Consider the following 22,660-nt stretch of genomic DNA (forward strand, 5'->3'; position numbering starts at 1 on the left):
TTCATACTCATCGCCCTGATGACGGAGGCAGTATGACCTCTGAAACGTTGGTAAACATCGACCAGACTACACAGCGCAACAACCCAGAAGACAGAAATCTTCATACTCATCGCCCTGATGACGGAGGCAGTATGACCTCTGAAACGTTGGCAAACATCGACCAGACTACACAGCGCAACAACCCAGAAGACAGAAATCTTCATACTCACCGCCCTGATGACGGAGGCAGTATGACCTCTGAAACGTTGGCTAACATCGACCAGACTACACAGCGCAACAACCCAGAAGACAGAAATCTTCATACTTATCGCCCTGATGACGGAGGCAGTATGACCTCTGAAACGTGTGTAAACATCGACCAGACTACACAGCGCAACAACCCAGAAGACAGAAATCTTCATACTCATCGCCCTGATGACGGAGGCAGTATGACTTCTGAAACGTTCGTAAATATCGACCAGACTACACAGCGCAACATCCCAGAAGACAATCATTTTCATTACCGCCGCCATGAGAATCTGAGGTCTCACCTAATTCACTCTTTGCTCCTGATTCTCTACTATCCTCCCCTCTGTCCTGCTTCAAAGGGCTAAGCCCTGCGTCCGTCTCATTCAAAAGCCTTCGAAGGTCAGGCGATTGCTAAATTACATGAAGATTCTACTTCTTCACACAACAGTTCATCTTCAGAGAGGTTCTGATAGGCGCAATGTGTTCTACAATAATAAATATATAATATGTGTAACGTAATATAATTGTGCATTTTCGCTCTTTCATTACGTAATTGTATGTTTGTTTTATCGCCTTTAATTATGTTTCATTTTAATCAATTTTAAAATCGTAGATAAGCGACTTCAGAATTACTGCCCTTAAACTGAAAGGGCTTGAAAATTTGGTACGAAACCCTGCATTGCGGACCTCAACTGAAAAGTATTTCGGCAATACTGAATACGTATTGAAATTGTGAATTGAACTGACAATCTTCATGCAGTTTCTAAAACACCTGTTTACGAAGACATCATCCTACTTCCGATGTGATCATGTTCCTTATCTGACAACCATCTGAAGGCAAGCAGGAATGCAAATGTTACAAATAAGCAATGGGAGATTTCTGGGCTTTGTTCATCATTTGGTATTCAGAAAACAACATGACGTTTCGCTGACTGGATATTTCCGTCTTCATATGGAAAAGTAGGGAGTGAGGAAGTGACTCAGTTACCGACAATCGCTCTTTACAACGGATCCAAATCAGCAGCTATTTCCAATTTTCTTCACCTGAGGGTGGACACATCCACTTTTCGAAAATCGCGGTTTTCAGAATATCAGACGGTAGGCAAAATCCATAAATCAAGTAACAGCACATGTAATGTACCATCACGAGAATTCAAAATACAGAATCTGTTAACCTATTCTGAGAGTCTTTTGTGACGTCTGAAAAACGCCTCAACACCAGACATTTTTTTCTTTCTGTAAAAATAACATTAATCAGCCTCGCCAATACCGTAACCAGGACAAACAAAAAATACTGAAACTGCAGGCCTATTCGCCTACATGAAACAACGATTAACATAGTTAAATAAAACATTAGCATTTCACAGGTTAATAACAAAATTATAGTTGCTTAAATTGTTGGTAATGACCATCAAGCCCGCTGTAAAAATAAGAATGAGTGGTCTCGCTCACTCCAAGTGACGCAAAGAGTGACCTCGCATTATGAGCACGGCGGCTCACAGGGTGTTTAACAATAAATTGCAACAACGATGGTGACAATGAGGTAAGCTGTCTGGTGATAAAATCAGTCCGAACCAGACGTACATTTCTCCACCCGTTTTGTCCTCTAGCCTGTTTATAGCCTACAGTCGCTATTGGTAATCCATCCATAAACTACGACTTCTCATTGAGAAAACCCAACTCCATCATGAAAGCGACACTGCCGTCGAAGTGGTCTTCAGAGTTGTGACGTCACATGATCTTTTAGAGGGCTGCATACTATCGAAGTTTCGGAGGCACGTATTACCTCCATCTTCAGGGCAGCAGTTACAGTTTCGCAAATGCCCTTCGCTGGTCCCGTTTTGAACCACGTTAATCCGGTCCATATCCACCCACTCAAACTGATGTCAACTTTGATATTATCGAAACCTCAAAAATGCAGTCGTATCTAATTTATATTCAATACATCCCAGGTTCAAAACTCGGTCGAAGACCGGGTATCCTGGTTTTTCTCAGTCCCGAAAGCAAATGCTGTGATAGCAATCAGTATTTATGCATTTTGCCCACGGAGTGCAAAATGGGTTTCAGATGATCCTCAGAGCAAACAGAAATTATTTGATCTAACACGGCTGATAGCCCGAGAAGACTTCATTAAAGAAATTATTTTACTAAACAGCATTAACCAACTGATCCTCAAAATGTTAATGCGTTATGTTTTATGAAAAAAATGTTAAAAATGTTACTTAGATTAAAGCCGGGATAGCTCAGTCAGTATAGTGACTAGCTACGGGCTGGACGACTGGGGTTCGATCCCCGACGGGGGCAGAGGATTTTTCCTCTAGCCTCTGCGTCCAGACCGGCTCTGGGGCCCACCCAGCCTCCTCTACAATGGGTACCGGGGTCCATTCCCGGGGGTAAAGCCGGCCGGGGCGTGATGCTGACCACTCACCCCCATCTAGTGCCGAGGTCAAGGAAGAGAGGAGCTATACCTCCACTCACCCCAAACGCCTACATGGCGTGTAGAGGGACAAACTTTACTTTTTTACAATACTTAGACTAATTTCGTTTTCGAAGGTTAAAGTTCAAAAGGATTTTTCTTCTCTCTCTTACACAAGTGCGTGTGTGTTTTTAATTTTAGAGGCGTCGTTTAAACCTAAAACTTTATGAGACTCAGAGATGGGAGTAAACATGGATGTCGCCTATTATAAGACGCATTTTAACAAATCGCATGGAAGACGAATGAAAAGAATGTCCACAGCGAGAACATGATTTCCATAAAATGTCGGAACCTGAAACTGTCAGGCACGAACAGGATGAGAACTTTTTCTCGTCTTCAGGTTTCACTAATATTAAACCTCCTGTCAGAATTATGTAACTCACGAACAGCGCATGTCAATTATCCTATCGTTACGTTAATGAATATGCAGCAAGTTTTTTAACTGGCTCATTGGGTAACTATACTATAACAGATGTTGTGGTTGTTTAGAGTCGCTGAAGCTGGTGACAGTTCGAACCATGAAATGAATGAACAAATTAATAAATGGGAGTATTCAAACTTCCCCTCCCCAAATGTATTTACCAGTCTTTTTCGAATACATTATACGTAAAATCCGCTTGAACCTATCTGGAAACGAACCAAGGACAAACGCGTGGAAAGGCATTAGAGGTCTGTAGTTAGCAACAACTGAGGCACCTCTGGTGTGTGTCAGTACTTTAACGGGACATTTTCAAAGGAAGGTTGATGTATTGCGTACGTCAACGACTAATGCCAGTTTTACGTGTGTACGGTGTGTCGAAGAAAATGTATATCTGAACGACTAATGGGAAAATTTTATCGCACATGGAACGTACAGTATCTTCTGAGGGGAAGAGACCGCTGGAGAGACCTAGACGTAGATGGGAGGATAATCTCAGGCGGGATCTACGGGAGATAGGTGTTGGAGGAGACTGGGTTTTGTCGGCCCAGGACAGGGTCCGGTGGAGGGCTTTGGTTAATTCGGTGATGAACCTTCGGGTTCCGTAAGCCGTTTGGTTGGTTGGGTCCACTACTTGGGAAGCCTGAGGGGAAGAGACCGCTGGGGAGACCTAGACGTAGATGGGAGGATAATTTCAGGCGGGATCTATGGGAGATAGGAGTTGAAGGAGACTGGATTTTGTTGGCCCATGACAGGGTCCGGTGGAGGGCTTTGGTTAATTCGGTGATGAACCTTCGGGTTCAGGAAGCCATCTGGTTGGTTGGGTCCTCTATTTGGGAAGCCTGAGGGGAAGATACCTCTGGGGAGACCTAGACGTAGATGGGAGGATAATCTATGGGAGATAGGAGTTGAAGGAGACTGGATTTTGTTGGCCCAGGACAGGGTCCGGTGGAGGGCTTTGGTTAATTCGGTGATGAACCTTCGGGTTCCGTAAGCCGTTTGGTTGGTTGGGTCCACTACTTGGGAAGCCTGAGGGGAAGAGACCGCTGGGAAGACCTAGACGTAGATGGGAGGATAATCTCAGGCGGGATCTATGGGAGATAGGAGTTGAAGGAAACTGGATTTTATTGGCCCAGGGCAGGGTCTGATGGAGGGTTTTGGTTAATTCGGTTATGAACCTTCGGGTTCGGTAAGCCATGTAGTTAGTTAATTAGTCCGTACCGCAAAGAAAACAACACACCACCGTTACGAAGATCAAATGGTTAACGCTGTTCAAGGAAATATCTTTTTAAAGTAACAACCATACAAAACCTCTCTTTTTTCCCAAAATGAAGAGCTACTGATTGTTGAAGCAGGTGGAACATATAGTTACCACTGGACTTAGGAATGCCTAGACACGGGTGGAACAATATTGATTCAATTTACTGGCAGAGACAGGGTTTTTGATCTACTATCACCGTTCAAATCGGCTTTAAATACAGCTAACTTCCTATCCGATTGATATCACGAAAACGATCATCTCCAGTTTCGAGTTCCATGGAACACTGGTCCAAGGAACGCTCATGGCCTCATGAGTTCTTGTTAACAACAACGTGGGCTGGATGTCTGATCACTCTTCTGACGTCAAAGCCTCTTCGTGTTGTATTCCACTACACTCTTCTGCCGAACAGAGCTACAGCTCGCTGATGGTAAAAGTCAAACTTCTCAGGCAGCTTCAGATTTAAATTAACTACACGCGACGGTGCGTGTAGCTGTCTCATTTTCCCGTGTCAAGGTTTATTAGGAGAATCCGTAAATTAGTTCTACAGTTTATAGTTTGACGTGTTGTATGGAACTTCGGTCGCTCGGCCAAACGTTCAATACCTTCAATTTTTTTACGATACACATTCAACTCTTTTGTGTTGGTCTTCCAGCGCCGTGCATTAACCTAATAAGAGTCGATCGCTTCCTGGTTTGAATTATACGGTATGAATTGTCAAGCTCTTACAGAGCTGGGACCAAATTCACCTTTTAATCCGACTCGCGGGTAGCAAGAATATAAATGAGGGCAATTTGTTGAGACGCCACGGCAGTTTATTAAAAACGCCCCTGTGAAAAAGAGGCCTACTGCTACAAACAGGTCCAGATGTTTCTCAATACTATTCTTTAAGAGAACCAGTTATTAGTTAGATATATAGCACCGCTTTATGTTGAGCAATGTTTCACTTCACTACCAGGTTTTAATCTTCGGTTGCGATTCTCAAGCAACCCTCCACGTGTTCGGTAGAAAAACGCGTTTTAAATCTTGACCTGACTTTGATAAATAGGCTCACAGGTGTTTTACAACGATACAAACAGAAAAATAATGACGACATTAACAACGCACAAAGGGGCCGAGTTCCGGTGTGTGAAAACGCTCAATGTTGCAGATATTTTGTAGAGAGAGAGAGAGTGTACGTGTTCAAAATTTCCCTCTGTCCAGTTTCTTCGTGGTATGAGTCTGTAGCATAGAATTGCTCCCATAAGAGAAAAATGTCTGAACCTGATAAAGAAGACGTTAACAGGATCATGTAGGAAATCACATACGAGAACTTCAAAATTTGTATTCTTCATCAGATATCAATGACGACATAATACGATTAGCGAGAGATTATATACAATTTCAGTCGGAAAACCTGAAGGCAAAAAAAAACCACTTCGGAGACCTAGACAAAACTGTGAGGAGAATTTTAAAATGGATCTTGGAGAAATATTATGTGAATGTCGTGTTGAATATTTGCATAGTTGTTTATTTCCTGACTAGATACTGATAAAGGTCGTTAAATATATTAAAAATAAATAATATTCATGACTAAGGGATGAGAAGTTTCTAAATTGAAAGACTCGGAAAACTTTTCTTTCAACTCCTCCAATTCCGTGTCTTCCGGTCACTTGCCAGAGTCTGACTGAGGGTGGAGGCCTTTGGTCCGTTGTAAAACTAATTTATTTAATATTTGGCTCATTCTAAACAGGTAAATCAAGTATAATTCCTACCAAATTCCATATTTTCATTCGACGCTACACTAAATAATTTATTCTCTTGTGCTCTGCTGTTGATCTGCTAAGAAGTTAGAGATACCAAAGACACTTCTCAGTCACAACGAAATTAACCATCGATCTCAGAGACACGTTAATTATGTGTTTTTGTGGTAATGTTTTGTAGTAACTACCAATTTGCTTCAGTGAATTATACACGTAAGTAGGCGCACGGATGCTGTGTCTAAATTTATGCCAGTGTTATTTGTTTTGAAACGAGGAACTGGGAAGGAGCAACAAATATTTTCATAGGTGAACCTTCGTCCCACTCCGTTGTGACACCTGTGAGTGTGATATGGAGAGGAACACACATTATCTTAAATAAACAATAATAATATCACATTATTTATAACACGAGCGTTATTCATTTCTGTAAGATTACTTCAGTAATAGAAACAGGTATCGAATATGAACTCTTATCGCGTTTTCTTACCACGAATAAACTCGTCGAAAGTTGTCTTCTGGGTTGTGACGTCGTATGGACTCGATGTGTACCGTCGTTTCGGAGAAATATTTTTCCTCCATCTTCACGGCAGTGAAAATTTCAAATCTGTATCAAAAGTTCTGAATGTGTCGCTATGCGTTATTTTCACTCACACTGCTTAACTTTTAATGAAATTATCAATGAATTTCAAGATGAGGCTAAAGTTTCCGACTGTTATAACCTACATTCTCATCCTAACCTCCCTGTCTTTGTAAGAAAACCAGCCTTAAATGAAATACTTTAAGCGTCATCTCATCATTTAGCCTTATAAAAACACCCAAGATTTCTGAACACGGTTGATTCATTACGTCACTATTAAAACATACACTGGACAATTTTCTACGGTTTACTTGATACACGAGACTTGAGTTTACTCCCGTTGTCATTACCGACTTTATTTACGAAATACTGACAGTTATGAACTCGATTACGTCTGTAAGTTCACTGGCGACGGTTAGAATCAAACCCAGAACCTTTGAAATTAGGCTAGTACGCCAACTACTTTATCACCTGATAACAGACGGTTTCTCCGTGGCATCCCAACAATTACTCCATTCACACACAGAAGAAGGCAATGGCAAACCACTTCTGGATCATCTGCCAAGAACGTATATGAACAGGTCCCAGTCCGAGAAAAGGATGGAAGGATCCTGTTCATATGGACCTGTCCTCAGACAGAACACTAAATAATAATAAGATGAGGTGGTCTGGCGGTTAGAACGCTGGCCTTGTAATCCTGGGGGTCTCGGGTTCGATTCCCGGCGGTGCCCGAATTTATAACTTGTGTTGGGCAAGGCCATGGTCTAGGCAACACGGAGTTTTACTCCGGGGGCTTCCCCGGTTTCTCCGTGGCATCCCAACAATTACTCCATTCACACACAGAAGAAGGCAATGGCAAACCACTTCTGGATCATCTGCCAAGAACGTATATGAACAGGTCCCAGTCCGAGAAAAGGATGGAAGGATCCTGTTCATATGGACCTGTCGTCAGACAGAACACTAAATAAATAATAAATAATAAATAGATCATATACATAAACAGCTGAACCGATGCCGTGTCTGAATTTACATTAGCCAACATCTGGCATTTGTACGCTAAGATAAGGCATCCTTGCCATCCACATGAATTCGGCAGTAATTTCCAAATGTTCTCCCGATGCAATAATCAGAATATTTATTTCGCTGTATATAGAGGCGTTGTTCAAGGCCTCCTAATTTATCGTATGCAGTCCCGCACAACAGTTATCACTCGTACTTGGAATCTTCTTCATCTCTTGCCTTCTTTTTGCTCCATATTACACCTTTTTCCATGTTTCCATTTCTGGGCGTGACTGTTCTCCATTAAAATAATTTCTACATGCACACAATCAAACCAGAAATTGGCTCTTAGTCCGTTAATGCACAACATAATTCATCATCCCATTAGAAGTAAGTATATTTTTTATTGTTATTATAGTGCGTACAATTCAACAATTCTGTCAAGCACACAACGGATAAAGTCGTTAACGAATTTATCAGTTGGCTACAGGAAAACGGAAGTTGTGGTTTTAAACTCAATCTGCAGAACAGAACCCAATAACACCAAAAGCTCCCTTCTTTATATTCAGCGATTTGGATTTCACTTAACGACTTAAGCCATTGTTTCAGTCGGAATGTTTCCTTCACGAGGCGAACCGTGTCTAAACAATTCTTCCGACAATGTGCTAGATAAATATTTTCTATCGTACTAGAGAAACAAATCGACAATCCGGGATGACACGTACGGGCATACAGGATGCATAGAGAAGATAAGAAATGCGTACAAAATTTTGGGTTGAAAGCCTGAAAGGTACAAACCACTCGGAAGACATAGGGAAATGGGGTTGGACGATATGAACTGGTTTCATCGGGCTCAGGGTAGACACCGTTGGCCTTCGAGTTCCATAAAAAGCGAGTAATGTCTCAGCTGCTGCCGATATTTTTACTAATATCTCCCACGCCACTCTCGAACCAACAAATTCGACGACGTGCGAAATACAGAACCGACAAAGCAAACTTTCTCTCCTACCTTTTGCGTTGTCCTCACGGGCTGCAGGAGCGCGTCACAGCTGACGTCTTCGTCTCCACTCAAAGTGCTGCACGTGCTGCAATCAGACGCCTTCCTCTCCGGAGTCCTGAGAGCGTATTCCGTATCCACAACACTCACACTTCCACTCACAGAACTAGCGGCACTCGTGCATTCCGAGCAAGACACATCTTTCAGCTGGTCCAGTTCTTCAAGTGTCACCGACGTAAAGCACGGAACATCGTCTGAATAATCGCTCACTACAACTGAGGGAGTCCTCCAATATCGGTACTGTGGATTCGAATTCGATTCGTCGTCATCCGTTTGGAAACTTTGTGCAGATTGGCGTCTGAGTTCGACGAGATATTCGTCGTCATCAGGGTTCTCACCGCCTTCAGTTGTGCTACTCTTTCTACTGCTAACTTCATCTTCAACAACTCCACTTTCACAGCTTATCATACTCGTCAGCTTCCTAAATTGTCTCGGTCTGTATCTACAGGGGTATCCATAATTAGCAAAAGATGGAACCCGATTTCTGTAATCGTCCAGATCAGAACCAATTGTCTTTGTTTCCACAGAACTTCTATCCCAGCAGAAGTCTCCGGCGCTGGCGAGAAATCTCTCCCTCTCTGCGTCACTATCAGAGACATCATCAAACACTGCTTCCTTTGTATGATTCCGCATTTCCTCAAACCAAGAGTCACCATTATTTGTACTGTCGACACTGCTTTGTCTACTGACAGAATCTTTCCGAGGTTCGTACCTCCACATATATTTCAAGCTATCAAAATCAAATACGATACCCGATTCTTTGTTCACGTTGGGATCAAACACCATAGCTTTATCACAAGGTGAGTCTTCGGCACTGGCAAAATCTAAAATTTTTCTATCAATATTCTTTTCTCTTCGTTGAATCCTAGGGTCCTTCATTCGCATCCTTTCGTCATCACTCGGCAACAGACATACTGCAGAATCTGAGCTGATGCATCTTCCATACTCATGTCTGTTCACCTGACCTTGAAAGTCACTATCGTGGTCATTACTTGCAGGTGGCCATGTCCATCTGGCGTTTGACTTTTCCACCAAACTTTTGACAATATCATCTTCGCTGCTGCAAGGAGTCAGGCTGCTCTCGGGTGGCGACACAACAGAGCAGCCCTCGTCTGACGCCGGACTCGCAGATCGCTTTGAAGAGCTTGGCAACATCAATTTATGGCGACCTTCGTCTCCTGAGGCAGATATTGTAGTGCCACCTACGTGGCTAATGTTCCGTGTGACGTCGACTGATGGCTTGATAAACATTGAGGTCAGTGAATCGTTAGTTTGTTCCAACTCTTTGTTGTTTCCTGGACACACCTGTTGCAACTGATTAGATTCTTCTCCAACATCATTGTTCCGTTGTTGTGACTGAGCGATGTACACTGAGTCTTCCTTTATTTCTTCTTGGGGATGGGTGTTCGTGTGAACAATGGATCTGTCACACGCGTTCATTTGTTTTAGATGTTCCGCTGAATCTACAGAACTGTCTCCTGTTTCGTCCAGATTCTTGGTCACACGGCAGTCGCTACAGTGCAAATTAATCCTTGGATGTTCACTACGACACTTAACATCCACTTCTTTGTTCAATTTTGTAATATTTATAAATTCGTTTATTTTCAGTTGTCCTGTGGAATTATTTACGGGTTCGTTGGGGTATTGTTGTAGACGTTTTGTCAAATGTTCAGTAGACCCTTCGTGACCGTCACTTTGTTGTGTCGAATCGATGACGTATTCGCGGTATTGCAGATGTTCCGAAACGCCTAAACCTCCACTAAGGTCACTGCACCCTGAAGTTCCTTGTCCTTTCGGCCCCCTTTCGACATGTTCCGATGAATGTTTTTGCTGCAGTTCCACGGTTTTCCGTTTCGCGGAACTGCTAGAAAGTTCCCGACGCTGACGAGAACAATGGTTTTCTGTATTTCCCTGCTTTTCCTTTGGTCTGATCTGAATGCCCGCTTGTTTCTCTGCCAGAGCGCGTTCCTTGTGTTCAGCAATCAAGACCGTGTACTTGTGAATCAGTTTCTCTACACAAGGGAAACGCAGCACCGCTGACGTCTGTTCTGTTCTATCGACAACTTCCGGTTTGGCCCCTGCTGAATAGCTCAGACCTCCCGCCGCTATTGCCCCGGTCTTTCGCTGCCTTGCCTTATTAATCTCCTTCATGCTACATTTTTCATATCTGGACAATGTTTCTCCGACTTCCGCATCGGACTGGTGTGCCGTGCCCCTTCCAGACGTTGAAGGGTGTCTGGAGGAGCGGAAAGAGGCGTCACCCTTATAGCCAACAACTACCCCACCATCTGTTTCGACACCATTTGTCTGTAACTCGGGTCCCGTCATGCCACTGGCAACTCGTGGAGATAACGATACCAGCGACTTGTGGTGGCCAGTTCTTGAATTATACAATCTATTACTAACAATGTAGTTCTTATGATCACCACCAGGAACGGCAGTGACCGGCTGTTTCACGGAGAGCGAATCTGCGCTGCATAAATTTAAATTATAATCGTTACGTACATCGTTGGTCGTTGTACCTGTAGTTTCAATATTTCGCTTCGTACTATATGCAGAACAAAAACTGTCTCTCAATTCAGGATGTTTACTGACCATTGCGGGAATATTTCCCGATTTTATAGAAGGATTAACATTAAGTTTTTCAGAAGAATTTGATCGTATCAGATGATTCATGTATCGTCTATAGGAGCCCCTCGTGGGAAAGGTTGGCGGTAGAGACACAGCAGGCGCCATTTTAGAGCATATATTTCCTCCATTTTGTCCTTGTTTCTGCCCCTCTCGTTCTGTTGCCGAAATGAAAGCCGTAGCTGACCATGGAACTTGTTCTCCCTCCTCCAGGCGACTACTCCAAAAACCGGCAACACTGCAAAACAAAAATGCAACTACTTCAAAAGTTGTCAAATTACAGCCTTAATTTTATTTTTAATTTTCACTTCTACATGCATCTATATTTTCCAAGAGGTTCCAACCCTTGATCTTTCCCGAGGTGTTTATGAATTTCACGCTTACTAATTCATGCATAATGCCCGAAAGTCATCGGAAGACACAGACCGCATTTCGCAAAACTGTAAAAATCCGCGGTTGGCGATACTTCGTTTTGTACTGTGCGGCAGGATCGAGGAATCAAAGTAAAGCTGTTTCCTGACCTACAGTAACTAGCACAAATGAAGCGTAAGTTATTACCGATATGAGGACAATACCTTAATATAAATGTGACAAGAGTTACTTGTTGCCACGTAGATATGTTTATCATAACAGTTCACATGGCACAGGGACGTGCGATTTGTTGCGAATGATAAAACAAGACACTTTTGTTTCGAAATACTGCCACTGTCTCTAGAGGTTCTATTAGGGGGCCTCGGGGTGATAATCACTGGCCTAGGCGATCAGAGTTGTCTCTTTAGTTAACATTTAGATAAAACTTTGTAAGCATTTCTTATCGCTCTCCTGCGTGCTACATGCCCGCTCATATAATCCTCATGTATTTCGCCATCGTAATAACATAAAACGAAATATGTCCGTGTTGAAGTTGATCATTAAACAATTTTGTTCAGTCGACTCTACCTTCTCCCTCCGATCCAGACAACCTACTCAACGAACTTTTCTCACATAACCTCAATTTATGTCATTGCTTTATTTGCAGAATTTATAAAAATCTGTCGATAAATTGAAAAAGTACATTTATAAAACTCGGAATGATAGCTGATGTTCCAACTGAATCGCTTGTGTGTTCAGGCGATGTTATAGTCGGAGCAGTAGTTTTTGGCCGGTGGAAATTTTCAAGGGGAAGGCTAGGAGCGAGTCACTTGTGCTGACTGCACCGAGGAGCCCAAACAAAAGAAATACACTGACCGTGCCACCTCAGGTACACAGAGTAGGCCCGTCCGCCAGCTTCTCCACCGACCAAAAACTACTGCGCAGACTACAACGCATTTAATGGTCAGTGATAGAAAGAGCAGAAACCCAGGAGGGTCGTCATGTCCTCTCGTTACTTGAGTAATGACACAAGAAGGATGAAGCTTATCTGAAATTGCGTATCGTTCATGTCGAGTGGGGTAATGACATTGGAAATATAACACGTTTCATATGCAAAACATTTATAGTTTGGCACCAAAGAAGCGATGGAAAGACCGATTCTCTCTAGACATGCAGCTGTGGCTCTGTGATGTTGCCAAATCCCTTACGCTTACACCTGTCCAACATTATACATTAACAGTACTTATTTAAGTTGGCAACGCAGTGCACTGGCCCACCAGTGACCGTATATAGAATCTTAAAATGTCAGCAATTAGCCTTTCTTTAGGCACGTACTTCATGAAACATGAAATGTAAGACGCAGATTATGCATCCAAGTCATTCCTATCACAAAATCAAATTCATCTTCTACGATGATGCATAAAATGGGTCTCTGGCGAACAAGCCTTTACTGTGTAGAAGTTACATCAGGTGTGGAGAAATTCTGGTGCCCAATTTAAGATAATTTCGTTTAATCCTTTACCTTCCCCAACGTATTAAACATTATAAACGGCGTTTAAAATTAAGTAAGAGAAGAACTTCATAAGAAAAAAACAGAGAACGTAGATTATCTGGCGTTATGGTATTAACAAATAGATAATTTACAATTAGCGGTAAGCTACTGCATATACACGAGAAAGTTACTGATTTACTAATTACTATCTGCTCTTCAACAGGTGGCAATACGTTTAAATAAAAGCTATTACTGTATACAATATCTGAATTAAGTATTCTCTCTTCAACCATAACATTGCTAATTTAAATATTTCATTATTTAAATATTTTTTTCTTTCATTGCGTAAAATCATGTAGGACACTAGTACGGTTAAAATTAATGACCACTTTAATCGGTGTATGGGTTGTTCACATTAAAACTACTAGTTGTGCACTTTTCTGCTCAAAACACGTAAGGCAACAATATGATTGCAAAAAATTAATCTATTAAATATGTTTCACTGGCGGTAATTAATCATCATTGAGAATGCTATGAGATGGATCACATTTTTTAAAAAGTATCAAATTAGTTTGGCGGTATGCACAGCGATCACCTGCACCTCCCGTGGTGGTAGGGGGGCCGCGAAACCATGTCAAGGTTCGACGAGTCTCAGGCATGTGCTTGCCCGGCGAACCCCGCCCACCAGTTCCGGCTGAATTAATTGAAAAAAGTCCGATGGTTGTTACCGACTGAGCGCCTAGTAGAAGCTGCTGCCATCATTTTGTAGTAGTTCCAGTACCGCTGCGGGTAGATGGCAGCATAATATACGCTTGCTTTGTCTAATATTTTTTCCAGCGAATGGAAACAAAGCCGTCAACATCTTATAACGTTTCTGACCACGACCAATATTGTATGCTTCCTTTCTTTACAAAATAATTAAATTTAATTTAATTAGGTCAGAATATATAGTCTATAACTTTGTAATAATACCAAATGTAACGAAATATGTTAATTACCAATTGACCAAATTAGATTGGAAATTAATATTAATGAATTTATCATCAAGCATGTTAACGTTATTATAAATTTCAATTGCAAATACCGAACAGCGAACACATTTACTATGTGAAAAAAAAATACATAAAAATTCTGAAGATTCAAAAGTTCTTTATGTGTACTCTAATATGAAGGTTCTACAGGTAAAAACCGATATAAACTTTCCTTATAAATAACACCTCAAAACAATGCAGTTCCTCTTATAAGTTATGTAATTTTAAGCTAACCATGACATACTTTTAATTGCATGAATTATGATTTTTAAAAAATCTGAGGTAACATAAAGTGGCAAACTTTCTCCCTATACTTTCAAGTCCGTTGGAGTCAATGGTGACAGGAATTACAAATCACAGATTCACAGGCATATTCAAGCTTCGTTCTAACTAGGCTGCTTCCTATGAACTGCGTAAAAAACTATAAAATTATAAATGGCACAGTTAAAAGTTAGCACATTAGCTTTCCTGGACAAAGAAAAATTTTGTTCTATCAGCATTAAGTTTTTAAATTATTTATTACACCAATTTTACGCACAGTTAAATGTAACAGCAAAATCAATCAGTTATTAATATAGGTGATACGGCGAAAATATAAAAATGTAACAATTTTTAATTTTACTAAATAATAATATATTCAATTATATATAATCAGTCTTTTAAATGCAATAATACAATCAGCATAATTTTCATGTCACCCAAATTCAAAATTTTATTTTTACTCAAACCGCTTAATAAGTATCGTACTTGTTCAAATACGTCCCGTCGGAGGGGCCCTGGGGCCCGCTTGTGCCCCGAAATTATATTATTAGAGCCTCTCTATTTGGATGTACACATCAGCCTCTCAGGGCGATAGAGTGCTCTGATGATGGAAGCATCAAAAACCTCTGAAACTCAGTACACGGATGCAACAACCCAGGATAAAATAATCTTCACTGAGCAGATCACTTTTTTTCCAAACAACACACGATCTGCGGGATTTCAAACCGCAGCCAGCACAGACAGCTTTACGCGTCATACATGGCGTATTAGAAACCAACTTGATTTGTTCCAGTGCATTCAGGCTGCCATGTGGCCCTAATATCATCCTGAACGGAGATCGCGAATGTAGAAGAAACAAGTCTTTCCTTCCTCCCTCATCCGACACAGCATTGCATCTGCAGCACAATGCACAGTTAACGTACAGAGAAAGCGCTTTACCTGGAACTATTAAACATAAGTTCCTTGACCAGTTACGGAGTTTGACGTCATAACGACCCGAGCAGAGAAAGAGACTGACGTTAGTGACAACATTCCAAGCTCCAGGGCTGCCAACGCTCCTGAAACTGACACCAATCTCTCTTTGGTGACCAGATGAGACGGATTTCAGGTCAATTACCACTGCTCGAGGTTCTCGTAAAACATTATTTAATCAAATAACAATGCCTGCAGGTAATCAGAGACAGCCGAACTCCGGTCAGTTTTTTTAACGTAAATACGTCTATATTTTAGGGTCAGTGTCATTCGGCAAAAATGTAACGAAAAAGGGAAACGAAAAAGTGTAACTTCATTGTTATGTTACCTTGGAAACGTCATCTGTTTATCAACAAATAAACAACAATGGTTACCTACATAGTTACATTACATTACCTTACATTACCTTACCTTACCTTACCTTACATTACATTACATTACTTTACATTACATTCAGCTACCACAGACCCATCTTAAGCGTAACTAATTCAAGTTAAATAAGCAATGTCTTAATCAAACTTATCTCAATTTTAAAGCATGTATAAAGGTAATATTTAGAATAAAGCCAATATGTAAACTTCCTTTCCGTATAGACGTGTTTACGTCAAATTCTCCGGAACCGTGGTTCGACTGACAACTTTTTCCCCGAAGAAACTTTCCCAATTTCATAGTTTATACAACACATATTTGTATTTGCCATTTATATTAACAAGGTAATTTGATTCTACAAAGAATTTGTGTCCTGAAAGAGAAGTAACAGAAACACAGAACAAATACGAAAAGGGAAATTTCGTGATATTTACTGTTTTTACAGTGTTATTTGTGTGACCAAATCAAAAAGGGACATATAGGAGCTGCGAGCAGCATGCATGGAAAGTTTTAGTCGGAATACTTGAAAGAAAGAGATCACTCGAGACACATCGGTGAAAGTCGAAATGGCTTCGGATGAGGACCAGTGGCAGATTCTTTTACACGGTAATACAAAACCTTCGGGATCCTTAAAAGGCTTCTCAAAAATGATTTAGTGCATAATTAATGTTCAGTTGGCCTACAGCTGAAGTACGAATGTTAGATAAAATGTGTTCTATTTTGAGTTACTATCAGTGAAATTTATCGGAAAGTAGGATTTGAGGTTTTCACGAAAGTGAGTAACCAGATGGCTGTCTTCTGGTTTGTAGCGCATTGTAATCTGGTAGAAGCCTACTCATCGCCCTGATGATGGAAGCAGCGATCGTGGCCTGATTTAAAGATTTTCTCAGGATTGTGAATGTAACACGCTTGGGACAATTGAGCTACGCAGACAACATATACAACCTTTATCACTGATGGAAGAATAATAGGCTTCTTAATTTAAAGTTAACAAAGAAATAGGATGTGAGTGTGTGTGGACCGGAATCAGCTACCTCAGAATATGGTCGAGTGACCGGCTGTTACGAACACAGTGTCAACTTTCGAGTTCCATACAATTCCGGTAATACCTTGAGCACGTGATCAACTCTCAGCTTCTCAAGAAGGCTAATTATTCCCCTCGAAGTCTTCTGAAAACCACAGAAGAGTCGGTCGGAGTTGCAGCAATGCATCTCACTGGCATATCGTATAATGTTTGTACCAAATGCCATAAAAATCCGTCAGTTACTACAAAAGTTATTAGCGGAAAACAAACCCGTGGACATAACATAGCCCGAGTTTCTTTGTTCAGTAAGGAAAGGAGACGAAGAAAACCCCATGACGTACTCGAATTAATTTTTAATTTCTAAATAAATAACTTGACGCTTTAATTTGCTCTGGTCAACATAGGAATTTGTAACACGGACTTCGGTAATCGCATTTATAAATATTTTTGCAACTTGAAACTATCAAGATAAGCCTGCAGATATTTAAGTTGATTAATTTTTTTTGTTTTATTTGTAGTGTTCTGTCTGCCGACAGGTCCATATGGACAGGATCCTTCCATCCTTTTCTCGGACTGTGACCTGTTCATATACGTTCTTGGCAGATGATACAGAAGTGGTTTGCCATTGCCTTCTTCTGTGTGTGAATGGAGTAATTGTTGGGATGCCACGGAGGAAACCTCCGTGTTGCCTAGACCACGGCCTTGCCCAACACAAGTTATAAATTCGGGGACCGCCGGGAATCGAACCCGAGACCCCAGGATTACAAGACCAGCGTTCTAGGCCTGCCTCCACAAACGATTTGACTTTCTGAACATTTTTATAAACTGTACACTTAAGAGTGCAACTCCGCCATCTTGAGATTTCTTCGTGAGTCTTTACGGCACAGACCGACAATAGACAGATTCACGTCGATGCCCCTGTTTGACTACGGTATAATACGCACCAATTAATACTCCTATGTAAGTTAACAGTTTCTCCTCCTACCACTTCACGAGTGTAAACATAATTATTTTCTGGTTAGCGTTAAATTACGAGGCAAGATAACGCAGTGAGTGTAACTGAAGTTGCCTACATTTCCTAAATGCTTCAATCTACCCTATATCACGAGGAAAGCCATAAAGTTTATCAAATTATTTATGCATAGCCATACTGTCAATCCGCCATGCATAATTCATTAACCGATCATATAACTTTTCCAGGCGTCAATCGTTTGTATTCGTCAAATCAGTCATTCTCAGACCACCACCACTCTTCATGTACCACCCATAATTCAATACATCCTTAATCACTCGTCATCCGTCATCCAACACCACTGTCGCGTCATCATTACGAGCGCATTCTTCAGAACAGAAGGTGAATTAATCACATTCGAATATATTACCTATATTCCACAGCATTATTAAAAAAATTCCGTAATTTACCGAAGGAACTGGCAATAACTAGTAAAACCCTCAGTCGGGATATCCGGTCTCCGGGCCGAGATTTGAACCCGACACCTCCTGAATTTGAAACAGGGCTTCCGTTCCAAAATATGGCTCTCTCTTTCTGTACGTGAAGTCATCACGATCAGCTACGACGACCACGCACTGCCTGAACTGACTTGCACCAATAAACGCATCCCTCAGTAGTTGGCCTTGCTTCACTTTTCTCGATCAAAGTCGACACACTGACTCACAAAAACTTTAAATACATGACTAATCTTGAATGGCAGAAATCGTGCAGCACTTATATAGACGTCGCCGTGGACCAGTACCTCCTGGGAAGCTGATAGTCGCTCAACTGGTCAATAAATGTCCCGCCTTTTATGTGAAGTATATTAATGTGTTTACATGAGACCATCAATTGAGTATATCCATGGCCACTTAAATCCAGTCCCCATTCTTACACCCAGTTTCTTTAAAGATCAATTTCAGTTTTTTACCTATCTGTGCCTAAATCTCAGAAGTTTATATTTCTTTCAGTTTTTCCTACTATAATCCTCTTAAATATTAACTGATAATACATTAATACAGAGGATAATGAATACTACCGATCCATAACTAACTCCATGAAGCAGTGTCCTTGAAAATGCAACACACCTAATCGTTCAATTATTCATGAAAACCCCTTCCTCCCATGCAAACCCAAGGTTCGTTTTGGCTTCAAAGCAACCTCACCCTGTACCATATCCTTGGCCAGATGAATCAATTCCACATCACCAACCCTATTTTTGTACGATCCATTTTAATAACATCCAATATAACTACGCGTAAGTCTTCAAAGTGGGACCTTCCCTTCACATTTCTGAACACGTGGCTTTAACAGCAAACTCCGTCATCAGATCGACGTGGACACACGATGAGATATGTTAGCAGGTCATTTGATGCTTCAAGCGTGCAAGAATGCGCCCTTGTTCCTCTCAGGCAGTCCCCGCAATTACGTGTAGATAATAGACACAGTTCGCAAAGCGAGTCGCTATATCCCATAAGCGCAGTGTTAAAATTGGAGTTACGTTCCCGAACTACAGAAAATGACCAAAATAATTATAAATCAAAATTTGTGTTCCCTGAAATGAAACACACAGGTAACGGAAACATGTCAGATAAAAACATGTACTACAAAAATATTTTTTAAGAAAATATAATTACGTGCGTTTTTTTAATACGTGTTCGGCTTTGTCCGGAAGAACTCGGATGAGTGACAGCACGTTCGGATGACGAGCGAAGATGAAGGTATTCGCTTCGATACTGCTGTTAGTATGAGTCGAATTTTATACTGAAAATCGTCATAAAGCGGGGACTGATTGTATTTAACGCACATGGACAACAAGCAGAGCTGTAAATTAAGTTGAAGTACAACTCGGTGATAAGAGGACACGAAACAGCATAAGAAATCCATTCATGAACGGTGGTGGTGGTCTCTTTCTGAGGGATCTAGGTCAGTGTTCAAAACTACCAAGGTGAATCCTCTGCACGACAGTGTGTTTAGCTGTTCAATACTATTACGTCCTTCAAATTAGGAATAATTAAGACGCATAATTATATATTACGCATATTCTAGCCATGCTTGGCAGCACGAAAAGAATAATCATTGCGAAAGAGTATCATTGTTTTAAATTAATGTCTAGTGAGAAGACTTGCAAAGTGTAAGGCTTAATCTTCGTGTTTTTCTACCAAAGTTAATGAGATTTTTCCATTAATGTAATCTGCAGTTACTTCCTGAAACCTGAAACATTTTGATATTTGATTAACCAGACTACTCGCTCCTCGTCCTGAGTTTTCTTAAGATACACAGTTCTGAAATAAATAAATTGTTTACTTCTTATGTCACACGTTCATTTAATGCTCATAACTACGTATATATTAGACTAATCTCCTACATACATCTTTAATACGCTTCATAAGTAACGTAAACAATAACAGTGCACTTTAACCCCGTGACACAAGACTGATGATAATGCAATATAAGACACAAAAACCGGATTATTCTTTAAATCCTTCCATTTACAGAGCCACAACGGACGACTGCAATTAAATTTGAGCAAATTGGTGTAACAATTAGCCAGAAATCCACCAAATTTGACGTTCGGTCCTGCCATAGTTCTGGCGGTCACTAATAGAATTTTCGGGTTGGTATAAAACGGAAACAAGTGACATTCTATATTTTTCCAGGAGGGACTAATTTTTTTTAAATATTCAGTACCGTATGTAATCATACTATTTACATTGCTTTGACAACAGTAGAAATTGATACGTCTCTTACACCACAAGATCAAGCTACTTGTTCTGATGTTTTAATAATTTTAATATCTAACAGCATTATTTAGTCATTTTTAGTTATCCGCTTTTTGCACTGAAGTCCTGAATTAGCTTAAGACCGGTTAGCTGTTCCTTCACCACCGGTTGAGATATATTAACCCCACTTTTCGAATCTCTTGATCTGGAATGGACTGTTAAATCTGTTTATCTACAAATGCGAGACGAGCCAAGAATAATCTCATCCAACAGTCATATCTTCCGACTTCTTAAGGTCACGGATCTTGATAACTTGCTATGCGCTAGATCCGTTGACAACAGCAGCATCACTAATAGTCAATTCCGCAGTGAATCAAACGAAGTCCTCCATGTCTCCTGTTGTGTCGTCACGAAGGCCAACAAGCAGATGCCATAATTGACATTTGCATATACTGAGTACGGTCCATTACCTGCATGCTGTACACGAGATATTACGTTCTCCATTTGGATTTATTTGGTGTTCCAAAGGCCAGCAGGAGAATGTACCCCTCTGTCTATCAACAGTTATACATAAATATTCCTCCATCTTCAATATAAATTATGTTATGGACACGTGAGATCAAACGGTTAATTAGCACGCTAACAAGGCAACAATTTAAAATATTTCGAATCATTTCCAAACTGGGATACACGTACTATATGTTGTGACCTGACGTAAATTAGTCATTAAAATAAATAAAATTACCCTGGAAAAGGGTCTCGAGGAAATTTAGGGCCGGTCTACTGCACTACAATTTACCACAAACATGTTCGTTAGTTCGAAAGCTGTGGAGAGAGAGAGAGAGAGAAACATGAAGCGAATAGCTAAATCTTAAGTTATTTACTACGGGTTTGAAATTTAAGGTGTTTGAAAGTGAACTTTGATGAATGAAAATAATTTCCGCCAACTTCTACTAACCTCGGCTGAGTGGATGTTTCAAATCTGCTCATCCTTTTACACATTTTAGCTGGATAAGGGTGGTACTACGTACCCACTGCATGCTACGTTATTAATCTGTACTCACCACTCCATCCTGAGCTGATTATCGGTCTAGCAGCTGTTCTGTGCAAGTATAATTCTCGTGGCATAATCCACGAGCTAACCGACGCTGGACAAACATTCACGTGATGAAATTCGCTTCACTTTGGGCATCCTTGTCACTTCATTCACATCATCATCGTATGGGGTAGCAACGCAACACTGACCACAGCAGAAGGCGAAAACTTTAAACTGCGGTAGAATGGGGCACTGTGTTGAAATTTTTGAAGTAAGAAGAACCAATGTTAGAAACCCACGGTTGAAGGGGACGCAAATTCCAATGTTCGAAACAGATGACAAAATCATGGAACGATATAAAAGTTTGGCCTTAACGGATATAAATTGTAAGACAGCGGAATATATCACCGTTAACTACAAACGTAAATGGTTTATCCGAAGGATACTTATTTTTTAAAGTATAACACTACAACCACACACCTTAAAAATATGTGTCGTAATTACTGGAGTCTTGAGTTTAACTCTGATATGTGTACCGCACAGCATAACAAAAACTTCCTTCACTGTTTACGGTGACAACTATACGTGGTTAGAAGCAAAACCGGCACACAACTATTACGTGTAATACATTTACGTATTATTAAGGTCTAGTTTCAGGAAACATACTTTAATTATCTTCTCCCTAGTGTAACTTCCAGTACACCGTATCACAAACAAATTGTACCACTTGAATCAAGAACTCGCGCACATTTACTATCTTTAATCAATTCAAAGCTTAAATTATTAACATTTAACCGCATCAAGCACTGCAACATTAAACATGTCACTAAAGTAGTATTACAGTTTTGTTCAAAATTTAAGAAAAGAAACAAATTTCGCATACTTCACTGTTTTTTTTGCGTGCAAAAAGAAACCGCGTTTCAGCCCACCATGCAAACAAGTGAGCATCGCGGAATCTGGAACAGATGAAAGAACTGACGAGACATCGACCACAACGAGGCCGTTCGAACTGACAACTGGTTATTCC

The 22,660-nt window shown here is 40.7% G+C and overlaps 1 protein-coding gene across 4 annotated transcripts in view; it reads right to left on the reverse strand.

Annotated features, from left to right (window-relative positions):
- Positions 1-22,660, reverse strand: part of IP3K2 (Inositol 1,4,5-triphosphate kinase 2) — a 176,410-nt gene extending 153,750 nt beyond the window's left edge. Inside the window, exons 1-2 of one of the 4 annotated variants that reach the window (XR_002543275.2) lie at positions 22,517-22,660; positions 8,708-11,621 (exon numbers count right to left, since the gene is read on the reverse strand). Coding sequence is in view for 3 of the 4 variants with exons in the window: in XM_022065647.2 (XP_021921339.1) it covers positions 8,708-11,621; positions 22,517-22,581 (2,979 nt within the window). In the remaining variant the exon portion in view is untranslated. Of the gene's footprint in view, positions 1-8,707; positions 11,622-15,457; positions 15,490-21,661; positions 22,105-22,516 lie in introns of those variants that run through there. The other 3 variants (XM_022065647.2, XM_022065649.2, XM_022065648.2) reach the window with 3 other exon arrangements.

This window comes from Zootermopsis nevadensis, unplaced genomic scaffold, assembly GCF_977971745.1.
Source record: "Zootermopsis nevadensis isolate Lab colony 2312 unplaced genomic scaffold, Znev_1.0 Znev_ptg000001l, whole genome shotgun sequence".
Classification (NCBI taxonomy): domain Eukaryota; kingdom Metazoa; phylum Arthropoda; class Insecta; order Blattodea; family Termopsidae; genus Zootermopsis; species Zootermopsis nevadensis.